The 23,918-nt window shown below is 44.3% G+C and overlaps 1 protein-coding gene across 1 annotated transcript in view; it reads right to left on the bottom strand.

Moving 5' to 3' along the window:
• PPEF2 (protein phosphatase with EF-hand domain 2) overlaps positions 1-23,918 on the bottom strand; it is a 98,150-nt gene that overhangs the window by 66,390 nt on the left and 7,842 nt on the right. The window contains exons 3-4 of the mRNA XM_040327577.1: positions 11,300-11,323; positions 5,402-5,529 (exon numbers count right to left, since the gene is read on the bottom strand). Of these exons, the coding sequence (XP_040183511.1) occupies positions 5,402-5,529; positions 11,300-11,323 (152 nt within the window). The remainder of the gene's footprint in view (positions 1-5,401; positions 5,530-11,299; positions 11,324-23,918) is intronic.

The following is a 23,918-nucleotide window of genomic DNA, read 5'->3' on the forward strand; positions in this document are numbered from 1 at the left end:
GGAGCGACAATGCAAGCTCCAGGAAGATTGGCGTCAGTGTGCGGATTCTAACCAATGACTCTTTTGCTGCCAAGTAATGGAGTTAAGCACTACACCACCGTGTGCATAAAACCATTCTGAAACAGACGCCCTGGATAACAAGGGCGCAGCATTCAATGAAGCATCACAGACCTATATGAGGCCCTGGACCAGCTGGTCCGCTAGGCTAATAACCTCAGGAGAGAGTCGGTGCTCCTCCACTGTCTGGTGCAAAATGCTCACTCTGTGAGTTGTATACAGCACTAGGGGTCAGAACTACTCCAGGATGGCCGCCGAGCGTTCAGAACGCGGCCACAGGAAAATGGCCGGCACAATGTAAGCTGCGCCATAGCGGGGCTACAACAAAATGGGCGCCAATGGGAGTTTTCAATGCAATTGAAAAACCTCCCAAAAAATGGTGCCAGCGTCGACTGAGACCCCAGTGTAGTGGGCACAAGCCAGACCCCAGCATGGTAAACATGGAATGGGTCAGTACTTCGGATCTTCTATCAGTCAGATCCATAGAAGTGGGGGTTCCCGCCCGGCGGTGAGGGACTACAAAAGCCCTCAGCGGCTTTTCTCATTCCGCATCTCAGAAATTATCAAAGAAGGGCACAGAAGGAAAAAACCTACACAGCGGTCTGATTTGTGTGATCCAAAAAAGACCGAGCCCTCGGCGGAAACCCAGCTGCACTATGCAGCTTAGGAGAGTCCCTTGCAGCAGTAAAAAGCGCACCCATAAATGCCTTATTCTGCCTTTTTTTTTTTTTTTTTTTTTTTAACTAGGTACCTGGTCCATGGCTCCATAACAGAGCATTCCCCAGGGGATAACGGGGGAAGGGGGCACTCTTTTACCGCCCGCCCGCAGTCCACCCCCACCCTGGCACAAACTGTGTCCAGGACTAACAATAAAAACTCTGTGGGAATCCCAGGTGCTAACACCTGCTGCCACCACCAGCATGTGGGGAAGGACCCAGATACTGACTCCAATATTTACATAGTGTGTATTATAATATGCACACCTGTCCATAGAAATAGACAAAAGCTCCTAGAGCCCTATTCAGGGCCTCTCACCCACTTGCTGCGCTGACCAGGGGTAACCAGGGGACTCCCTCAGGAGGAGACTGCCCAGCGCTGCCTGTGAGGAAAAGAACCGTGAGGTAACTTTTGCAGGGACCTGTGTTTAAACAGGAAAAGCCTCCTAGGGCTGTTTTATTTAAGGACAAGTCACAGATACAGCATAAAAAGCAAAACCATTACAGGTGTCACCAATCAGTCAGCGTCTGCTGAAGTATAATCATAAACATCTGTGCTCATCACAGGGCTTTTTACCTCACAGGAAAGCCCAATACAAAAAAGAAAAAACACAGGCCAGATAACAGTCCCCTCAGGAAGGCCCCCTCCCCCCTGACAGCGGCAATGTTAGCAATGCAGCAAGGGAAAGGAGCAGGGAAGGGAGAAGGGACCCCCAAACCCCAGGAATGCCCAGCTGTACCAACCCACCGAAGCAGGAGGGACTGTACTTACCCGTCCAAGCGAGGACTCGCTGACGCATTCCTGACAGAACTACAACCGAAATGGAGGTAGCTGTCGGCCCGGTCCACTGTGAGTGAGACAACACCACAGCCCAGTCATATGTGGACCTCGGAGCAAAGCTCACCGGCCACCCCAGGAGTCATGGGGTATGGCGTGGCAGACCAAGCCTCTTTGCAAAGGTGTGCCCACGCTTGCTGGTCGGACTGAGTAGACTACAAGGATCTATATTATCCAGCCTGTCTCTCAGCCGACAGTTGAAAGAAGATTCTTCAAGAAAAAGTGAAAATAAATAAAAGAAGATAGAATAAAATAAAATTTCTCCTCAGGGCGCTGGGCCCAAAGGGAGCCATACGTCCTTCTCCTTTGCTAGGCAGAACGAAACTGAGGCTGCATGCTGCAGTGAGGAGGGTTATGTCTGGAGGGACCGCCCCCTGGGCGGGGCTGTTCAACTCTGTTAATGTAACATGTATTTAACTATTTAACATGTTTCTGCCTAGTCCTCTCCTGTAAACAGGGAACATAACCCACTTGTCAAGATTTAAGGAGCTGTGTCCGTCCATGGACGATAAGAGAAATTGAGTTTTTTCAAAATTGTCGCTCTATTTTTGTTTATAGCGCAAAAAATAAAAACCGCAGAGGTGATCAAATACCACCAAAATAAAGCTCTATTTATGGGAAAAAAAGGACACCAATTGTATCTGCCTTGTCATTTAGGGATTGGGATAAATGATTGGATTATATTGTTTGATTCTTATAATTATTTGTGTATTTTTATATGCCCCTCCAGACTGGTCCTTTAGCCTATCGCCAGCATTCTCCAATACATCTCTTGGTACATGAGTGTTTGATATAGAATATCTTCCCCTCTCTATGGTACACCAATTGGCTCCGTATAAAGGTTCCTCTCCTGATGCTGCTCTAAGAAATGTATTTTACACATTTCTTGAATGTTTCTATCCATACGTTCAGGTAAGTCTATATACCCTAATATTCCCTTATATATATTTTTTCATCTCTATATTGTATTTTACTTTATTTTTTTTCTATTATTGTATATACCCGTTAGGCATCCTGATTATGACATTGATTATGATCTGGTCATCATCTTTACATTATTGTGCATATTTGAATGTGTTTAATTTTTTTGTTTCATGTGTCTATATTATGTCATCCTTTAATTTATATTTCACTAGTGCAATCTCCTGAAGAAGCCAAACTATACGGCAAAACATGTCGAGAAAATTGTCTGCTTGCATTTATGAAATTCTATTGAATATATGATGGATTTTTATATCTTTTCTATTTTTGTATTGTAAAATTAATTTTTGATATAAATTTTTGTATTTTGTTTAGCACCTTAAAAATCCAGTTTAATGCCTATATTTATTCTTTTTTTTTTCTGTTCAGCCAACAGATTCCTCCATCCTGAAGGAATCATCCCTTCCCACCGTGACATTGTATTCTGACAGCAGGACCCAATTTTTTTTCCAAAATGTCTCTTCAACAGAGGTCATTTAATGATCAACTTCTATTGAGTGGGCATGGCCATACGCCGATTTAAATTTGGCTATTCCCTGATGAACCAGACACATTTGGAACAGGGTATGACCAGCTTTGGCTGAGCTCAGAAGTGTGTTGACAAGATTAAAGTCTCTTGAATGAATCATACCTGGAAATCTGGGTCATCAAGGCATTAATAAGGCTTATTGCTAAGTAAACAATGATAATGATAAGGTGAGCAGGCATGTTCACCTTAACATGTCTACTTCCTAGATAACACATATCTGGACCTAGGGCAAAAGTATACTTATAGTGGCCCTACATTAAATATAGACATGTGGAAGTAAATAAGTATTTATATAGGCATATCTGTATTTGATTTAGGATATGTTATTATCACATTGGTTTTGAAAGTAAGGCCCTATTTACACAAGCACCTCCGCTTAACAGAATCCATTTGCTCAGGGAGGAATCACTCCGTTGATCTCTGCTGAGCAGGCGGATGATAGGTCCATGTCCGCTCTGCTATGCAGAGCGGACATGGACACAGTCCAGCTCTCCTCTATGGGGAAATCAGATGGGAACGGTCCATTTTTATTTGATTCGATTTGCCAGACAGATGGGGAATATGTCAGCGGACATCTGTCGCTTCATAGAGGACAATACAGTGTCAGATCATGTCCGCCTAAAAAACTAACAGACAGACTTGATCTGACAGCCCGTGTGAAAGGGCCCTAAAGCAGATCTTTTAAAAGTGGAGTAGGCCTTTGCTGATACCCTTAAAGCAAACCAGTCACAACCAGGCTTATGCCAGAGTGAATATTTGGCCTCAAATTACTATAATTGGTTATATTGGTTATATATCGGTTGAACTAGATAGACTTGTGTCTTTTTTTCAACCAAACTAACTATGTAACTATGTAAATTTGTCTCTTTATTTAGCTTTATTTACTTTATCTTTGTTTGACACTTCAGGAATTTATCAAGGGATCAAAGGTCACCTGAAGTTATGCACATTTTGCTGGTTCAACTACCTCTACCATACAAACTGTTCACTCAGAAGCTAGGTTAAGCAGGGAAGTCAAGACTGAATATTCAGATTCCAGTTACAGTTGTGACTGGTTCTCTTTAAGTTTACCTAATTCCCAAAACAGTTTTTTCTTGCTGAATGAAATTTGTATAATTTCAGAAAACATAGTATAGCAGTTAAAGTGTAAGTTCACCTTTTACAGAAAAATCTGTAAGGTGAACTTACACAGGACCCCCTCCTCGCCACCCCCCCCCCGGTCCCCCTGACCTGGACCATGGCAATCTCCCGTTCTAGGCCCCGGTATTTCCGCATCAGGAGTCCGGGGCTTATAAACCCCCTCAGCTGACTGTCCAAAAAGTACCTCGTCAGGAGGGATGTTTCGGAGCATTCTAATTGGTCTGCGCTGTCACATGGTTGGCACCGACCAATTGGCGGGCCACATAGTCCGTCCGGTCAGCTGGAAAGAACACGCGTGGATGCTGAGGGGATTTCTAAGCCCCAGACTCCTGATGCAGATATACCGGGGCTCAGAGCGGGAAATTGCCCTGGTACTCAGTAATCAGTAGGTCAGTATGACCGGGGGGGGGGGGGGCGGGGGGGGGGTCGTGTGTAAGTTTACCTTACAGATTTTTCTGTAAAGGTGAACTTACCCGTTAAATATGTTTTGTGAACCAGTGAATTTGACACAGCATGAAGACTTAAGAGGTTTTGATCCTTTTTCTAAGATCAGCTGACATTGTTGATAGAATCAAGCAGGTTGGATTATTTGGTTGCCTCAAAGCTTTTATTTCTCTTAATTTTCACCTGGTGATCCTGCCAGTCAGTCTGTTATTTTTTGACATCCTTTGCTGGAACAAGATGTCCAGCAAAAGTTGCAGTTAGAGTATTGAGACAAACCATTTACCACTGACAAGAGGGCTAACAATAATCAGCTTTTATTTATGTAAAACCTTTTTCACAAAATAATAAAATGTTGCTGTAACTGCTTATAAAGTTTTGGCTAGAGTTCAGCTTTAATTTGTTGGTGAAGTCCATCAAAATTTGCCAGTCCATCTAAAACTACCCTATCCCCAGATTGATAACACTGCTGTTCGAGGGTTGCTCAGTAGTGGTGGAGACACCTTAGGGCAGGAAGTGTCTTACTGACTGGATTACCAGGTGAAAATTAAGAAAAAAGCTTAAAAAATAAAAAAAAATGAAGCCACCATTGGCTTGGTGGCCTGCAATATATATATATTTTTGGGGGTTTACATGCGCTTTAACTAGTAGTGTTGATTTATAGCAAACCACTGAATAGTTCAGATCTTTCTCTATTACCTTGTTTTGGTCTTGCTCTCCTGTGTATTCTATGGACTGGAAGATACTCCAAGTACATCTCCTTCTGACTTCTAACTGGGCCACATAACGCCGGTACCAACGTTGGATGAGGACAGCCGACTTGAAAGCTTCACAATTTAAGAATGGCCATTAAAAATGTTAATACTGGAGCATCACAGCTAGATATTCCCTCTACAATATACAGGTTTTGTATAGAGTGTGGAAGGGTTGCAACCTCTGTCATGTCTTTATTTTTGTGTTTGTCCCTGCTAGATTCCCCCTGTTCATTGTCAAGGTGACATGAATTCACCAGAACAAAAGCTGTGGGAAATCTTCCAGAAGGGACACCTGTTCATGTGACAACTGTGCAAAGGGGAAAATCCCTTCACACAGAGAAGGAAGTGTGGGGGAAATCTGTCAAATGGGGCACAGACAGGAAAAATATAAACTGGCAGGGTTTCCAACTCTTCCATCCTATAATCTAAACTAAAATAAAAACATTGGCTATGCATACATTTACATTTTAAAACAGTAATTGACATAAACACAAGTAGGGATTACAATATTTACCACAGTATTATGTAGTGTTCATAGACCGGGGATCAGCAACTAGTAGATCACAGCCAGGTGACTGGTAGACCACAGTCTGGGCTTGCTGACCTGCCATCCCAGAGCATCAAACAGAGTGCAATGCAGAGGAATTACTAAAGATGGAGCTGTAGTAGGGAGCAAGAGCCGCATAAGCCAATGCCTCCTCTGTGGTGCTGGCTCCTGTCCCATGCAGAGTGATATCAACTGCACTCCATTTGTTATCCCGGCTAGCGGTCTCCAGAGTGGTGCCAGCAGTGGGAAAGAAGAGATGTTCAGATCAGTATGAAGCTGATTTAAACCCATATTTGCCGTGCAAATCACGCGATTGCAACATGGTAGTATGGCAATTAGAGGTTTTAAATCAGGTGAGAGGAGGTGACACTGTGCCTGGTGATCTTCGACTTCTCTTATGTTGTTCGGGTGGATCTCCACCTCTTTATGGTTGTCTACTCCTGTCATAGACTATATACTATAATAAGCACACCAAGAAGATATTTTCATGGAAAATAAATGATCTTATCTAGTCAGTAGGACTAAAAAAAATAATCTGCCATCATATTATACAACATGTTTCACATGCAGTACACAAGGAACATCAAAGTTCCCAACTGTCCCTCTCTGGGTACCAAAACTTCCTGTCCCTTTCTCCAACCGCTGTCCCTCTTTCTAGACATATCACTGTAAAAAGTGCACTATATAACTACAAAATGCAGAATGGCATTGGAAACAGATCTGTAGTGAGTTTTTTTGTGTAAACTGGCCCTAATAAAGAAAGTGTGTTACTGGCCATATCACCAGGTGAAAACAGATAGAAAGAAGACTGAAAAAAGAAAATGGAGTCAGCCACCACATTTAATGTATGAAAGTTTATTAAATTTTTGGTTTTGTGTCTAATACCGCTTTAAAGCTGCCAGACATCACTTTCCCACCATGCCTAGTATGGTTAGTCGTTCTAGTTGTTAGAGTTCTCAGGGATGCTTTTAATTCCCAGTCCAGCCTTGGTATTGTAAATTGTCTGCAAATTCTTTAAAATGCTACATATTCATTTTGTTTGAATTTTTTTTTTAGCTGAACATTTAATCATATAGAGTAAATCCTTGGTTTGCAAGCATAATTTGTTCCAGAAACATGCTTGTAATCCAAAGCACTTGTATATCAAAGCATTTTTTTTCAGGGTATAAAAGAGAAGAGAGGCACCTCTAAGTGTAGCAAAATGTTGCTAAATGTTGTACCTTCATTAAATGTAGCCATATTGCTACAATTGGAGGCTCCTCTCTTCTCTTTTATACTCAGTTGTGACATGACGCTACTCTTATATCAAGACATCGCTTGTATATCAAGGCAAAATGTATTAAAACATTTTGCCCATCTTGCAAAACGCTCTCAAACCAAGTTTCTCTCAAACCAAGGTTTTACTGTACTGTATATTTGTCATAGTGCTCAGTCTATGTATAGCAGAAGTAATAATTTAGACCTTTGCCATCATTGTCACAGAGCACCCTGTAATTAATTATACATTATACAGATCAGTATTGCTCATTGAGTACAGTTACATATTCTTCTCCTACAGGTGAGCAAAGAACACACAAAGCAAAGCACCTAAATTCTAGTACACATGAGCCGGCGGCATCAGTCGGTTCAATAGAAACCAGCCAATATTTGAACCGTGTGTGCAGCCAGTCTGACAGGCCAAATGGCTGGCTTCTATCGAAAGGGCATGACTGAAAAAGCTCTCCCAATTGGTTGTCGATGGCTGAGAGCGCTGAATGGTATGTTCTGGCGAGTAGGGGGGAGGGTCCCTCTGTCAGAACACAATAGCTCAGCGGGGGAGATCAATCCAATGTTAGTATGGCGACTCCTTCCAAACTGTCAGGTTTTTTAGTTCAGCCAGCTGGGTTGAACGCAGGGTTGGACTGGCCATCGGGACTACCGGGAGTTTCCCGGTGGGCCGATGGCTCAGTGGGCCAGTTGTCACTCAGGGGCGTAGCACTGATGTCGGGGATGGGCGGGGCCAATATGCGGGCAGAGGCGGCTCTCTAATTAGGCAAATAAGGCGATCGCCTAATTGAAGAGCCGCCTCTGCTGACAACAATGTCGCCGCGGCGTTAAGCTCCGGTGTTGTGCGGGTTAGCATGCCTGTAAACTCCACGGCCAGGCAGTGGAGAGAGGGGTAGGAGCGTGGCTGAGTGTTAAGGAGGAGGCGGGGCCAGCGCTGTGCAGTCCGGGGGAGAAGAAGGGGAGGAGATTCCAGCAGCCAAAGCACAATTCCCGCTGCTCCGAAGATCGCGCCCCCCCCCCCAGCCTTCGCCCCCACCGCTGGAGTGCTCAGCGAATCGGTCCCCACACACCAGGAGGAGGAATCTGGCATGCCGTGGAGGGGTAGAGGAAGGTACCGCGGAGGAGGCCCCACGAACGCTGTATGGAGCCGATGGTAGGAGAGAAGAAGTGTCCGAGCGGCAGGCTGGGAGGCGAGATGAAAGAGCAGAGGTGAGTGCTGCTGCAAAAGACCTGCAAGCCCGAGGAGCCAGTGAATCCTCATGCAAAACCGCAAGTAAGTTTTTAGAGGCTACAGGCATTTCACTGTTGTCACAGTGACTTTGATTAACTGTTTGTGGGGGGGGGGGTTAATTTACAATGGTAATTTTAATATGCAGCATGGAGGGGGTTAATGTACTGCCACTGGTCACTGATGCATTGGTGACCAGTGGCAGTTAATTAACCCCTTTGTGCTGCATTATTGACACCAGTGTCAGTGTTAATTAACCCCTATATGGTGCAGCATGAAAGGGTTGATGAACACTGACACTGGTGTCACTAATGCAGGAAAAAGGGGTTAATTAACTGCCACTGGTCACCAATGCATCAGTGACCAGTGGTGTATTTGATACTGCCCACCCCATACACTCCGCACCCCTCTCCTGTACATACCACCCACCTCCATTCACTCCGCACCCCTCTCCTGTACATACCACCCACCCCATTCACTCCGCACCCCTCTCCTGTACATACCACCCACCCCAGACACTCCGCACCCCTCTCCTGTACATACCACCCACCCCATACACTCTGCACCCCTCTCCTGTACATATCACCCACCCCAGACACTCCGCACTCCTCCCCTGTACATACCACCCACCCCAGACACTCCGCACCCCTCTCCTGTACATATCACCCACCCCAGACACTCCGCACCCCTCTCCTGTACATACCACCCACCCCATACACTCCTCCCCTGTACATACCACCCACCCCAGACACTCCGCACCCCTCTCCTGTACATACCACCCACCCCATTCACTCCGCACCCCTCTCCTGTACATACCACCCACCCCATTCACTCCGCACCCCTCTCCTGTACATACCACCCACCCCATTCACTCCGCACCCCTCTCCTGTACATACCACCCACCCCATTCACTCCGCACCCCTCTCCTGTACATACCACCCACCCCATTCACTCCGCACCCCTCTCCTGTACATACCACCCACCCCATTCACTCCGCACCCCTCTCCTGTACATACCACCCACCCCATTCACTCCGTACCCCTCTCCTGTACATACCACCCACCCCATTCACTCCGCACCCCTCTCCTGTACATACCACCCACCGCATACACTCCGCACCCCTCTCCTGTACATACCACCCACCCCATACACTTTGCACTCCTCTCCTGTAAATACCACCCACCCCATACACTCCGCACTCCTCTCCTGTACATACCACCCACCCCATACACTCCGCACCCCTCTCCTGTACATACCACCCACCCCATTCACTCCACACCCCTCTCCTGTACATACCACCCACCCCATTCACGCCGCACCCCTCTCCTGTACATACCACCCACCCCATTCACTCCACACCCCTCTCCTGTACATACCACCCACCCCATTCACTCCGCACCCCTCTCCTGTACATACCACCCACCCCATACACTCCGCACTCCTCTCCTGTACATACCACCCACTGCCATACACTCCGCACCCCTCTCCTGTACATACCACCCACTGCCATACACTCCGCACCCCTCTCCTGTACATACCACCCACCGCCATACACTCCGCACCCCTCTCCTGTACATACCACCCACCGCCATACACCCCGCACCCCTCTCCTGTACATACCACCCACCCCATGCACTCCACACCCCTCTCCTGTACATGCCACCTACCCCATACACTCCGCACCCCCTCTCATGTACATACCACCCACCCCATACACTCCGCACCCCCTCTCATGTACATACCACCCACTTCATACACTCCGCACCCCCTCTCGTGTACATACCACCCACTTTATACACTCCGCACCCCTCTCATGTACATACCTCCCACCTCCATACACTCCGTCCCCCTTTTGGTTTCTTTAGTGAGATATCAGGGGTCTAAACGGACCCCTGAAGTCTCACTATTGAGACTGCTCCAGAGATCGCGCCCTAGCCTCGGCGGTAAAACGCCGCTATTTTTACCGCCGACAATTGCGTATAGTTTACTGTGTTTGTGTGTGTGTTTTCAAAAATTAAGTGGGCCGGTCTGGATGAAGTCCAGGGCCAAATTTTTGTCCCAGTCCACCCCTGGTTGAACGAAAAAAAATAAAAAAAATAGTAGTGTGTTCCAGGCTTCAGGCCCCGTACACACGAGAGGATTATCCGCTGGAAACGGTCCTCCGGACCGTTTCCGCGGATAAATCCTCTGGCGGATTTTGATCTGATGGTTGTACTAACCATCAGATCGAAATCCGCGCGGAATCCATCCGCGGTGACGTGTCGCGCCGTCGCCGCGATGATGACGCGGCGACGTGCGCGACGCTGGAAGGTAAAGACTTCCCACGCATGCATCGAATCATTACGATGCATGCGAGGGAGGGGATCGGACGGATTGATCCGGTGAGTCTGTACAGACCACCGGATCAATCCGCTGGACAGGATTCCAGCGGATAGATTTCTTAGCATGCTAAGAAATTTTTATCCGCTGGAAATCCATCGGCCCGAAAAATATCCGCGGATAAATATCCGCTGGGCCGTACACACCACAGGATCTATCCGCTGGAACTGATCTGCGGATAAATCCCAGCGCATAGATCCGGTGGTGTGTACGAGGCCTCAGTCTAATAATTTTACTTGATCTCTCTGCATATTAGGTAAATCTTGCTGAATTGCATTAGGATTAATAAAATATCTTCACAAATATATTTACAACTAACTACAAAGGATGAAAAATATCAGTCGGCTGTGCTCATCAGCTGCTATATCTTTGGTAAACATCTTTTTTATATTTGTTCTCTATAATATATTCTGAAAACATACCAGTTCCTGCCGGTGCAATAGGACCTGTAAGGCAATTGATTAAAAGGTGTGTTACTTTGCCGAATATTAGTTTCAGTATTCAATCAACTAAAGCTGAGCTCTATTGTACAAGGGATTGGACAAGAGGCTGATATCAAGTTGATTCCGGTAATTACGTTGCTTTAATAATTTTGTATTTATGAATATAGAGCCACAATGATTTTTGTCTTTTATATCTGTCTGTAGATCAACTTTAAAACACAAAGTGGAAACCCTTTTAAAAAGAAAACGAAAAATATGATCTGTTTTAAGTTGCAACACTGACTTAAATAAGAAGGTAAAAACAAATAAAGAAATAGTGCAAAAGGATACTGTAGTTTCCCCAATATCTCAACATCAAAAATATTTGTGCATAGTTTTCTTATGGTAGCCACCAACCTTGAAACCATGATATGGAAGTTGGATATTTATATCTACATTAGAAGCAATATCAGTGCTACAGTGCTATCAGTGGGGTTTGATTCCTACCTGATAAACAAAAACGAAAAGGAGCTCCTGGTACAGTTGACACCAAGAATTCCCATCATTTATAATCTGACGAAGGAGCACACGAGTTTGAATAATCCACCTGAGAGACCTATTGTTAGTGGGATTACTAATCCACCTTACGGATTGGTAAATATGTTGATTTGTTCTTACAGCCCTTGGTTAACAATACTCCAGCCTTTTTAAGAGATTCTATGCAAACAACAAAATAAACCTCTAAATTGACACTTGAGGATGATGTATTCTTAGTGACAGACGATGTTTCATCGCAGTACACACTATCATACCCCATCAGAGGGGGTACCAAGCCGCTGAATATTTTCTGGATAAGGACAACATGTTGACTCCATCTTATAAACAGTTCATTTTGGACAGTTCATGTTATGTTAGGGTCTTTTGAGGTGCCCTTGCGGGTTCCAATATGTCAGTAGAACTACACGACACTCAATGTGAGGATAGGTGAGCATCTTACAAATATTAAAAAGAGTTTATAGGACACAGCGTGTCCAAGCATTTTCGTCAATGCCACAATAGGAACCCTTCCCTTTTGCAGGTTGTAGGCATTGAAAGGTTTGCCCCTCTTAGGGGGAGTAACCTTAAAAAAATCTATATCCTGTTGTGAAACCCAGTGGATCTATTATTTAAATATAGATATATATATAGAGATGTTGAACAGATGTATGTATTAAATTGGAAAATAAAAATAAAATGGATAAAAAAAAATATATATATATAGACCACTGGGACTCAACATAGAATGGGATATTAACTGATAACTGTTAAGCCCTGTACACACGATCGGTCCATCCGATGAGAACGGTCTGATGGATTGTTTCCATCAGTTATCCGATGAAGCTGACTGATGATCAGTCGTGCCTACACACCATCAGTTAAAAAAACGATCGTGTCAGAACGCGGTGACGTAAGACACAACGACGTGCTGAAAAAAACGAAGTTCAATGCTTCCAAGCATGCGTCGATTTGATTCTGAGCATGCGTGGATTTTTAAATTTAAAACAAGTTGGCTTTTTTTTAACCGATGGATAAATAACCGATGGCGCCCACACACGATCGGTTTGGACAGATGAAAACGGTCCATCAGACCGTTCTCATCGGTTTAACCGATCGTGTGTACGTGGCCTTAGTCTTCTGCTTAGTATCCAATGAGAGATATGAGTTGGTTCAATTTAAATTGCTTGATTCGTGATACCTGGCACTTTGCAAGTTAAATAGAATTCTATTTTATTCAGAAATAAGGTATATTGGTATTCAAGTGGAGGGTTTTCCTCTTTTTTGTCTATTCGCCCAAGTTTTGGGGGACTTGATTTAATTTTTTTAGATTTTTATGTGCTGTGTTTGTATCATTGATTTATTTAATGCGGAATTTAAGAATTGTATTTGTATACTCCTATGACTGGCTAGTCTTTTTATTTTTATGTGTCCAATTAATTAAAATGTTCTTATTTTTTGTTTTTTATGTACTTTTAAGATATGTTTAGTATGGGTCTATATTCATAATTATTTGAGTTATTGATTTACAAGAAACATAGTAATAGTTTTATGTTAGTGTATAAGTAGTCACTTCTATATATATACAACATGCTTAATGCATGAGACACCTGCTTTCTTATGCTATGGGAAGTTAAGAACCTTTGAACTTTTCTTTTCATCAGTTGTAGCTATTGTTTTCCATGCCATATATATAACTGGGAGGACAGGGATTGAGTTTGAGTTGGATTTAGAAGAGACATACAAATCAAGGACCATCGTCTCCAGGAACTTCTTTAATTGAAGGAGTTATGAACTCCCCTGGTTTGAATATGCTGTATTTATCTGTATTGTATCGTCTGTAATACATCTTTAATCAAAGCTAAGTAAAGCTCTTTTATTACTATAATACTTGTGTGTTGTTTTAATCATCGTTTTAAGGGTATATATATGAACCTGACAATAAATGAATACATGTAACACAGAATTTAACCCCTTATTACAATATGATCAGTATTGATCTTTTTGGGCATAATTGTTTGTTTAATATGGATTAGATATATTGCTTCACAGCAAATTACAAATTGGTGGTGACACGGATATGGACACAGATATTTGTGACTTCCGGGGCCACCCGCATGTATTTGTATTTTAATGTGGATGGCTAACATTCAAGATGAGTCTCCTTTCCTAGTTGAAGTCTGTTACTGGGAAATGCGTCGGGCGGAGACACTATTTGTCACGTCATCCCTCATGAGCAGGCTGGTGCCAACCATAGTGTTGAAGAGAGAATGAACCACATGACCATGAAAAATATGAAAGTGGCGGAAGCATTCTTTTTGATGTGGATATGCCAACAACATACTAGGGAGAGGCAATCATAACTGTCTGTTAAGCACACACCTAGAACAGCAACGGAGAAAACTTTATAGGAGCTATGGAATAAAAGAGGCCTGACTTGAAACACAAACACACAAAATCTTTGGACGCAAGGCATACATACATACAGTACATGTTCCTAAAGTACGGTGGGCAAAATGGGGACCTTGTACTGAGGAAGGTGTATTTGTTGGCTCAGTGTCCATTCACACTAAGTGCAATGGGACCGCATTGGGCGGCTATTACCCTATACCGCCATGTCTAAATGGTTTTGCGCTATACAGTTAAAGTTTCCCATAGACACAGTCCTAAACTTTGTGGACAGCCTTCCCAGAAGAGTTGAAGCTATTATAGCTGCAAAGGGTGAGCCAACTAATTATTGAGCCCTATGGACTAAGACTGGGATACCATTAAAGTTCACGTGCATGTGAAGGCAGGCATCCCAATACTTTTGACAATATAGCATACTGTATATTGTCTCTGTTTAAAGAAGATAAATTCTGGAGTGTAAGTTTAAATGTAGCACTTAGTTGTTACTGGCATGGAGATACACCGGCGTATCTCTTTTGAGAATCTGGCCCTCTGTCTCTACTCACCCCTCTTCCTGACTAGGAATGCAGTTAGGGGTTTCCACTACTAGGAGTTAATTACAAATCTCTGCGATTTGTAGTGTTTGTTAGGGCATTTAGTGAGAGCTGACAATTCTGTGTAGGAAGAGATACTGTTTTTATTAAATTTTTTATTTTAGCATAGCTACATCTCCTCCAATGACAGTGCCTGGCTTGAATTAATCCTAGAAATTGTCAGAGTTGTAAAATAAGACCCCCCCCATTGCACTTCAGTTTGGTTTGCTATCAAGTATGCAAACTTTGAGCTTGATTTGCAAAACTTTGCAAACCTTATCCGTACCAGGCTCTGTAGTGACTGTTTTGTGAGCTTCTCCCCTTTAAATGACTTGATGCGGTCTGTAGATTTTGCCTTTGTCTACCCCCTATCCTCAGTAGCATGTATTCACCTTTTCTTGCTCCATTGCGGCTTCATTTGTGGTTTGGCCGCCGTGGAGAAATGCCAGGTACTTCCATGTATGGGTCAGTATGTGACTGACTTTCCTTCTCCCCTGTGCCAGTGCTTGGTGTCACATGATTGGCCCAATATTGTCACGTGGGTCCAAGAAAGGATTCCCTAGCCCTGTGTAAGCTCATACAAGTCAGTTTGCAGCTTGCACAGGGCTTTCCTTTACCCCCATAGTCTCAACAGCCAAGAGCAGCATGGGAGGGAGGAAAGGTACTACTGGGAAGAGGGAAGTTTTGTTCAGTGACCCTTCCTTTGTTCTGTATTGCATGCAAGCAGATAAATAGCTCACCTTACTTGGGCTAAAGTAGAAAGAATCTACTGTGTAATCTACAGTATCTCACAAAAGTGAGTACACCACTCACATTTTTGTAAATATTTTATTATATCTTTTCATTTGACAACACTGAAAAAATGACACTTTGCTACAATGTAAAGTAGTTAGTGTACAGCTTGTATAAACAGTGTAAATGTGTTGTCCCCTCATAATAACTCAACACATATCCATTAATGTCTAAACCGCTGGCAACAAAAGTGAGTACACCCCTAAGTGAAAATGTCCAAATTGGGCCCAATTAGCCATTTTTCCGGTGTCATGTGACTCGCTAGTTTTACAAGGTCTAAGGCCTCGTACACACGACCGAGGAACTCGTCGTAAATGAAATGTTGTTTTCCTCGACGAGTTCCTTGTTAGGCTTGTCGAGAATCTTGACAAGCTATCTTTGCGTACACACGGTCAAGACCAAATCTCGTCATTCTCAAACGCGGTGACGTTCAACACGTACGACGGCACTATAAAGGGGAAGTTTGATTCCATTGGCACCACCCTTGGGGCTGCTTTAGCTAATCTCGTGTTGCCGCGTGTTAGTAAAAGTTTGGTGAGTGACGATTCGCGCTTTTCAGTCTTTGTGCTCTCAGATCGTTTTTTGCTGTTCAGTTTGTGCTTGTGGGTTTGTATCTTGTCTTTCAGGGCGTGTGGTCAGGTCGTATTTGTTTTACAGTGCGTTCCTGTCCACTCGTTTCTGGTTTTCAGGTCGTTTTTCATAGGACTTGCTGTTCTTCAGTGCTTTCTGTTTAGTGCGTTTCTTTCTGATTAGTCGTTCGTTTCTAGCCATGTTGCAGGCACCTGCTCGTCGTCGAGTTCGTGTTATGCAGTCGGTGTGTGTTGGTCTTCTTGTTTTAGACCTAGACGAGTCCATGAACAGGGTGAGGAGGCGTTCATGGACCAAGAATTGGTTGCTCCGTAGGAGCACGTTGCTCCTCTGCTGCGGGAGATCCAGGAGAATAATTAATCCTGATGACTACAGGAATTTCCTTAGGAGGTCTGACCCCGTTTTCCAGCACCTCTTGGCTTTGGTGTCGCCATATATCACCAGGCAGGACACCGTTATGCGGGAAGCCATCAGCGCTGAGCAGAGGCTAGTTGCCACGTTACGCTATCTGGCAACTTGGAGAAGCCTGCAGGACTTGAAGTTCACGACGGGCATCTCCCCCAGGCTCTGGGCCTCATAATTCTGGATACATGTTCTTCTATCATACAGGTTCTGCAGGACGACTATATGAGGGTAAGTTTTCTCCTTTAATATCACATTCAATGTATTTAATGTATGCTAATGTATTGTATTTATTTCCTCCTTCCGTAATTACCATGAATGTCCCCTTTCCCCATGCATGCTGTAAGCTTTTAATGGCCATTTTTTGGCCTACATGCATATTTCCCTTCACTAACCTCCGCAGCATTCTAACCTGGGCCCAAACACACCTAGCCTAGTCCCTTCCCAATGTATGTTGTAAGATCCATTGTAGTGCTTTATCCCCCCCCCCCCAAATGTGTTTTAAAGTATAGCTTCACCTTTTTTTTTTGAGGTCCCAAACTCATCTAGCCCCCCTCCCCACCTAAACAATGGTACAATCAGAGGGGGTGAGGAATGTGATAATTGGGCCTTATATTTTTGGGGTTAAATGCTCCTTAAAATAAATGTTATAATGATATTGGCCAATAATGTTTTTGTCTAACCTGCTTGCAATGTTATGTGCAAAAGTAAATTATTTTTTTGGTTTGATTCCACAGCTTTCGTCCACGCCACAGGAATGGCAGACTGTGGCATCGGAGTTTGCTACGCAGTGGAACTTCCCCAACTGCGGTGGAGCCATTGACGGGAAGCACGTCTGCATCGTGCCACCACCCCGTTCTGGTTCCCAATTCTACAATTACAAGGGGTTTAATAGCATTGTGCTGATGGCGGTGGTGTCAGCACAATATGAATTCCTCTATGTGGATGTGGGGAAGAATGGCCGGATGTTGGATGGGGGAGCCTTCAGGCAGACGGAGTTTGCACTTCGTCTCCAGAGCAATGACCTTGCATTGCCACCGGATGCAGAGAATGTTGAAGGACTCCCCTTTGTGTTTTTGGCTGATGAAGCCTTTGGCCTGGGACCGCATCTAATGAGGCCATTCCCCCAAAGGACCCTCACCCCAGAAAGGAGGGTGTTCAACTACCGACTGGCCAGAGCCCGAAGAGTTGTGGAGAATGCCTTCGGGATAATGGCCAGTCGGTTCCGCCTGTTTTTAACCGCAATGCATATGGCGGAGTATAAATGGAACTATATTATTTTTTGTTGCTGCATATTGCACAATTTTTTAAGGAGACAGTCTGCTACCTATATGACCACAGTTGGGCCCGAGGCCGGACTTACCTCAGGTTAAATCACCTTGCCGGGCCTAGAACCTGCCCGTACTGGCTTGCCCCCCCCAAAGTGCCCGTGCAGTCCGGGATAAGTATGTTGAATATTTCACGGGTAGGGGGGCCATTCCTATGCCAGCCAATCTGTAATTTATTATTTTGAGCCAAAACCTCAAAAAATCTGTTTAAAATCCATTTTTGATGTCTCGCTTTTGTTTATTTTAGCTGTCTCCTTTTTTTTCCCTAGTGAACTACATGTAGTGTATTTTCATTATGAACTAACAACCATTTCACAGGTAACACCAAAACTAAACACATTAGAATTTCTAGGGTATTTAAGAAAAACAAGACACACTTTCTTGTTGGTTTGACCAAAAAAATTTTTTTTTTATTTGCCATAAACTGGCATTTTAGTTTTTTTAACGAAAAATAAAAACAGAATATTACATAGCACAAAATATAACAATGTAAACCTCTAGGCAATAACGCAGACATTGTACATTTTTTTTAAATTGTCTACCTGCCCATTGTAAGATGGGTGTTGGCACCCCTGGACAAGCCAAAATTTGAAGATGCACACAGTCTTTTTAGGGTTAAAAATGATCCCTATTGTCAACATGTGCTATCTGCCATCATGGGTGATCAATGGACGTGTTTTATGGATGCAACCCCTTCTTCCTTTCACCTACTTGCACCCACAAAACACGGACCTAGATATCCCGAGATGGCAGATAGCACATGTTGACCCACTGTGTGCATCTTCAAATTTTGGCTTGTTAGAAAAAGTAGAAAAATTTGGGGGTAAAACTGGGAACAAAAAATGTTTTTTTTTTAGTTTCCCCCCAAGTCCTCAATTATGTTCTTCAAGCTTTTCTCAATAAAGGCCATTTTTTGCTTGATTACATACATCTCCCTGCTGCACGCCTTTATTTGGAGTAGATTTTGGGTCTTGGAATGGGAGGATCGAGGCCTTTCTTCTGCCACATAATCATCCCCTAAAAACCAAATTAAAAAAAGGTATTAAACATCTGCAGGCCTGTTGTAGTAATTTCAACCACTTCTCCTTCCTCCACATCCTGAGGTCTGGGTGGGCGCTGAGGTGTGGGCTCCTGGCGAGGTGGGCGCTGAGGTGTGGACTCCTGGCGAGGTGGGCGCTGAGGTGTGGGCTCCTTGTGAGGTGGGCGGTGAGGTGTGGGCTTCTTGCGAGGTGGGCGCTGAGGTGAGGGGTCCTTGCGAGGTGGGCGTTAAGGTGTGGGCTCCTGGCAAGGTCTGTGTTTTCCTGGCTCGGAGGAGTGGTATCCTCCCAATCTTCTGTCCCCTATGAGAATGAAACAAAAAGTACACTTAGCCCACACATATTTGAGGGCAAAACTATGAATATTAAACATTGCTTGGAAGTGGGGTACATGTGTCTGTTTGGGCAGTTACAAGCAGAAGACATGTTTTTTGCATACACTATTCTTGAATACTCACCTTTTTGGGACACGTTTCACACATGTAGACACCCCAAAAATGCACAGGAGCACCTGTGGAGGTCACCCTAAAAAGGTTGTTCTGGTGGCCCACACTAGTACTCTTGAGTGCAGGTGTGTAAACAGCTGCTGAGTGCCCTCTCATTTTAGACTGATGTAATTTGGATTTGAATTCTAGTTACACACATCAGCTAGACACCTATTTAAACATATTTCTGGAATATAATCAAGCCAATAAAAATTTAGTTAACCCTGTATCTTCAGAAAACATTGTATGTAGTGGACGAACGGATGTGTTTGAAACGACCGTTATTTTAGAAGGTCCTATATGCAAAAGCATCAACATGGAGCAACATGCAAGTTCGGAAAAACAATAATAATAGGGACACAGGAGATGTACTTACTTTTTTCAAGCATTCTCTTAATGCTTCTTAACTGTTCCGGCTCCCTGAGTTTGAGGTCTGACCACCTCTTTCTGAGCTGCTCCTTGGATCGTTTCACCCCAAAATGACGATCCAGACTTCTTTGCACTTTATCCATAATTTTGGCCTTCCTTAAATTAGGGTGGGTATAGGGCCCATGCTTGCCATCGTAATCAGACTTTTGTAAGATGTCCACCATTTCCGCGTAGGACATGTTAGATGCCTTGTATCTGCTCCGCAATTCTAAGGTTTCCTCATCAGGCTCTGGGCTTGTTGTGTCGTCGTTAGACGAATTTATAAGTACAGACACCTGCTCATCAGATTCCGCCATGTCGTAATTTCTGGATGATTTAGGCTGAATTGGAGACACCTGCTCATCTGATTCTGCCACGTCCGCTTTTCTGGATGATCTAGGCCTCATTACAGACACCTGCTCATCTGATTCCACCACATCGGCTTTTCTGGATGATCTAGGCCTCATGACAGACACCTGCTCATCTAATTCTGCCATGTCGTTTGCGCGCCGAAAGAGAAGGGGCGGGGAAACATTGAGTAAGAACGTCATGGGCGGGCGACATGTGCGGAGTGTCACGCATGCGTAGTGTATATAAAGCTTAACACACATGTGTCGTACGTACGCTCGGTGTGCGGAGGAAGACGTTTGAACGACGAACGTGTGAACGAAGGTATGATTTGAACTTGGGACATCAGTGGCCTATACTGCTAAGAGATTTAAGGGCTATATGGGGATAAAGATTACTTGAGTTTATAGACTGTGATTGACATTAGTATATTTGTCTTTTATTTTGTCTTGCAGAAAATATGAATCTATTTCAGGAGAGGGAGTTCCTGGGGGAATTTATTGATAGGTTAAGGGAGCTGCCCGTTCTTTGGGCGACAAAAGACCCCAACCACAGGAATAAAGAACTAAGGACAGCAGCACTGAAAAGCCTGCTCCCATTTGTGCACACAAAGATGCCCCATGTAACAGCTGAACATCTGGACACTAAAATTGGGACCTGGAGAGGCACATACAGGACTGCGCGTAACAAGGTCCTGGCTTCTCAGAGGTCTGGAGCAGCAGCAGGGAAGGTATATGTATCGAAGTTGTAGTACTCCGGCAGAATGCCTTTTCTTGATGACCACCAGGGCTCAAGTCCTGAGGGAACGCGTGGGAACGGAGTTCCTGCACTTTTTTTCACAGCAGGAACCCAGTTCCCTTTGCAGGACTAGAGCAACCGAGCCGCCCGAGCCAATCCTTCACTAAGCGGCAATGCCCAGCTCGAGTCACTGTCAGGGGCAGGCGAACCTTAGTAATCCTTTGTTACTGGGCGCTTCCTGTATATGGATTCATCGTGTAGTGTGTGGGTATTTCTTCACTTCCTCGATGTCGCAATGTCTCCTTGTCATTGTTCCCAGGAGACATTGCGGAGGTCTGCCACGAGTTATCGCGGGATTTAGAAAGAACTTGCATGCGGTTTAGTAATTATGCATATGAGCGTATCATTTTTTTTTTTTTTAGTGGGGTAGTGGATCTTGGGTGGGAGTTCCCACACTTTTTTCCCCAGGACTTGACCCCTGATGACCGCCTTGAATCAAGGCCATCACTTTCCAGCCTTACCCCCAGACAACCCCTCAGAAAAAGCTCCAGACTTCCCTCCAGCCTTCCCTCCAGCCAAGCCTCCAGCCTTCCCTGCCAAGCTGATCCTTCTCAGGAGCAAGGTGAGCCCTCTCAGGAGCAAGATGAGCCTTCCATCCTGGAGGAAGACCCGGATTTGGCTGTCTGGAGCCAGGTATAGTATTTAAAATGTATTTCTTGTGGAAAAGAAATGCTGTAAAATAGATGATAATATGTAAAAAATATCTAATGTTTGAACCAAAAGTGTTTTCTATATTGATAAACAGTAGTGGCCTAAAAAGTTGGGGAGAAAATAATGCAAACTGCTGGGGTCAGAATGATTGTCTTTTATATTGAGTTTCAATCAATTTGCAACAGTCATGAGCTGAAAATTGATTGTGATTTTTGAACCCAAAACTCAAACTGTCCTTTTTTTAAACACGGGAGGACATCAGCCAGGATGAGGGTCTGGAAAGTGTCAGGCAGGAGGAGGCCAGGGTGAGTGGCACAGAGGAGGTGGCAGGAGTGAGTGGCACAGAGGAGGTGGCAGGAGTGAGTGGCACAGAGGAGGTGGCAGGGCCAAGTGGCAGCACAAGGTGCCAGGTGCCTCCCATCCACCCTCCTACAAAAAGGGCCAGGAGGGATATGAGAGTGAGCGAGGCAGCACTGGCCGTGATTATAGAGGCACAGGCCACCCTCCAGCAGCCTACCACCTCTGAAGAGGGCTATGGCACCCTCGTAATGGCCAAAATGAGCCAAATGACCGAGGACCAATGCCTCATATTTGAGCCACTACTAGTAAGTTTGCTGAATAAGGGGGTGAGGGGGCTACTTACTGAGGACACAGTCATTTGTAGCCACGGCCATCCTCCCCCACCAGCTTATTCTCAACCTCATCCTCCTCCACCTTCTTATTCTCAACCTCCTCTACCTTCTTCTCCTCCACCTTCATCTCCTCCACCTTCATCTCCTCCACCTTCTTCTTCTCAACCTCCTCCACCTTCTTCTCCTCCACATTCTTCTCCTCCACCTTCATCTCCTCCACCTTCATCTCCTTCCCCTTTCTTCTCCTCCACCTTCTCCTCCTCCACCTCCTCCTCCTCCACCTTCTTCTCCTCCTCCTGCCACGAGTACACCTCCAGAGGCACAGGCTCCAGCCAAGCGGAGAAGGAAGGCTGCAGAGAAGTTTGCAGAGCAGGCTGCAGGGAAGGCTACCAGGAAGACCAGGAAGTGATGGCCTTGCTTCAAAGTGGTCTGACAGTAGGCAGCCTGCTGTAGTACCACAACCTTGGGACATATATCTGACCTGCTGCTGTTCCTGACCTCTGGGAGTCCAGGACCAGATTGGGCTCCCTCCTGAATGTGCTTCTCAATGTCCCAATTTTAGTGTCCACACAAAAGTGCACAAATGGCAGCAGGTTCTTCAGTGCTGCCTTGTATTTATTTTATTTATATTCTTTACCAGAATAACAGGTCATTTTTTGTTTACAGTTCATACTTGTCTATGTGTTTTTAATCAAACCAAAAATGTAGCTTGTGAGTAGGCAGGTTAACTTTAAAAAAAAACTACAAAAGGAAAAATAAAAATAAAAACATGGAGATGACTAGAAATTAAATAATAATTAAATAATAATTACACATGAAGATCTGTATTTGAAAAAAAATTTTTTTTTCGGGCTATAGAAATTATTCCAAAATATTCATAAGATCAGCATGAAAAATGTTAGAAAAAGTTAGTCAGAACTCTGTGTGAATATCAGCTGCAAAAGAAGATCATTATTGTTCATTTTTGTCCCATTCTAAAGATGATTTAAATGCGCAGCATTTAAACAATGCCATAATTTTTGCAGCGTGACAAATGTGCTATCTCCATTACGAACGCTACTTTTACTGAAGGTGTGCTCCTGTCTCATACTTTATTCTGAGCATGCACGGTTTTCTAAGCATACACACGAACGTGTTTCTCGTCGAAAACCAGCCCGACGAGGAACACGACGAGGAAATTGAGACTCCCGACGAGGAAAAAGAGATCTTGTTCTCTTTTTTTCTCATCGAGTTCCACAACAGTTTTCTCGATGAAAAACATACACAAGACCGTTTTCCTCTGTAAAAAAACTCTGCCACCAAGTTTCTTGATGGATTCTGTTGAGGAAAACGGTTGTGTGTACGAGGCCTCAGGTGTGAATAGGGAGAGGTGTGTTACATTTGTTGTTATCGCTCTCACTCTCTCATACTGTTCATTGGAAGTTTAACATGGCACCTCATGTCAAAGAACTCTGATAATCTAAAAAAAAAGAATTGTTGTTCTACATAAAGATGGCATGGGCCATAAGAAGATTGCCAAGACCCTGAAACTGAGCTGCAGCATGGTGGCCAATACCATACAGCGGTTTAACAGGACATCTTCCACTGAAAACAGGCCTTGGTCAACCAAAGAAGTTTAATGCACTTTCTCAGCAT

This window comes from Rana temporaria, chromosome 1 (genome assembly GCF_905171775.1).
Source record: "Rana temporaria chromosome 1, aRanTem1.1, whole genome shotgun sequence".
Lineage (NCBI taxonomy): Eukaryota > Metazoa > Chordata > Amphibia > Anura > Ranidae > Rana > Rana temporaria.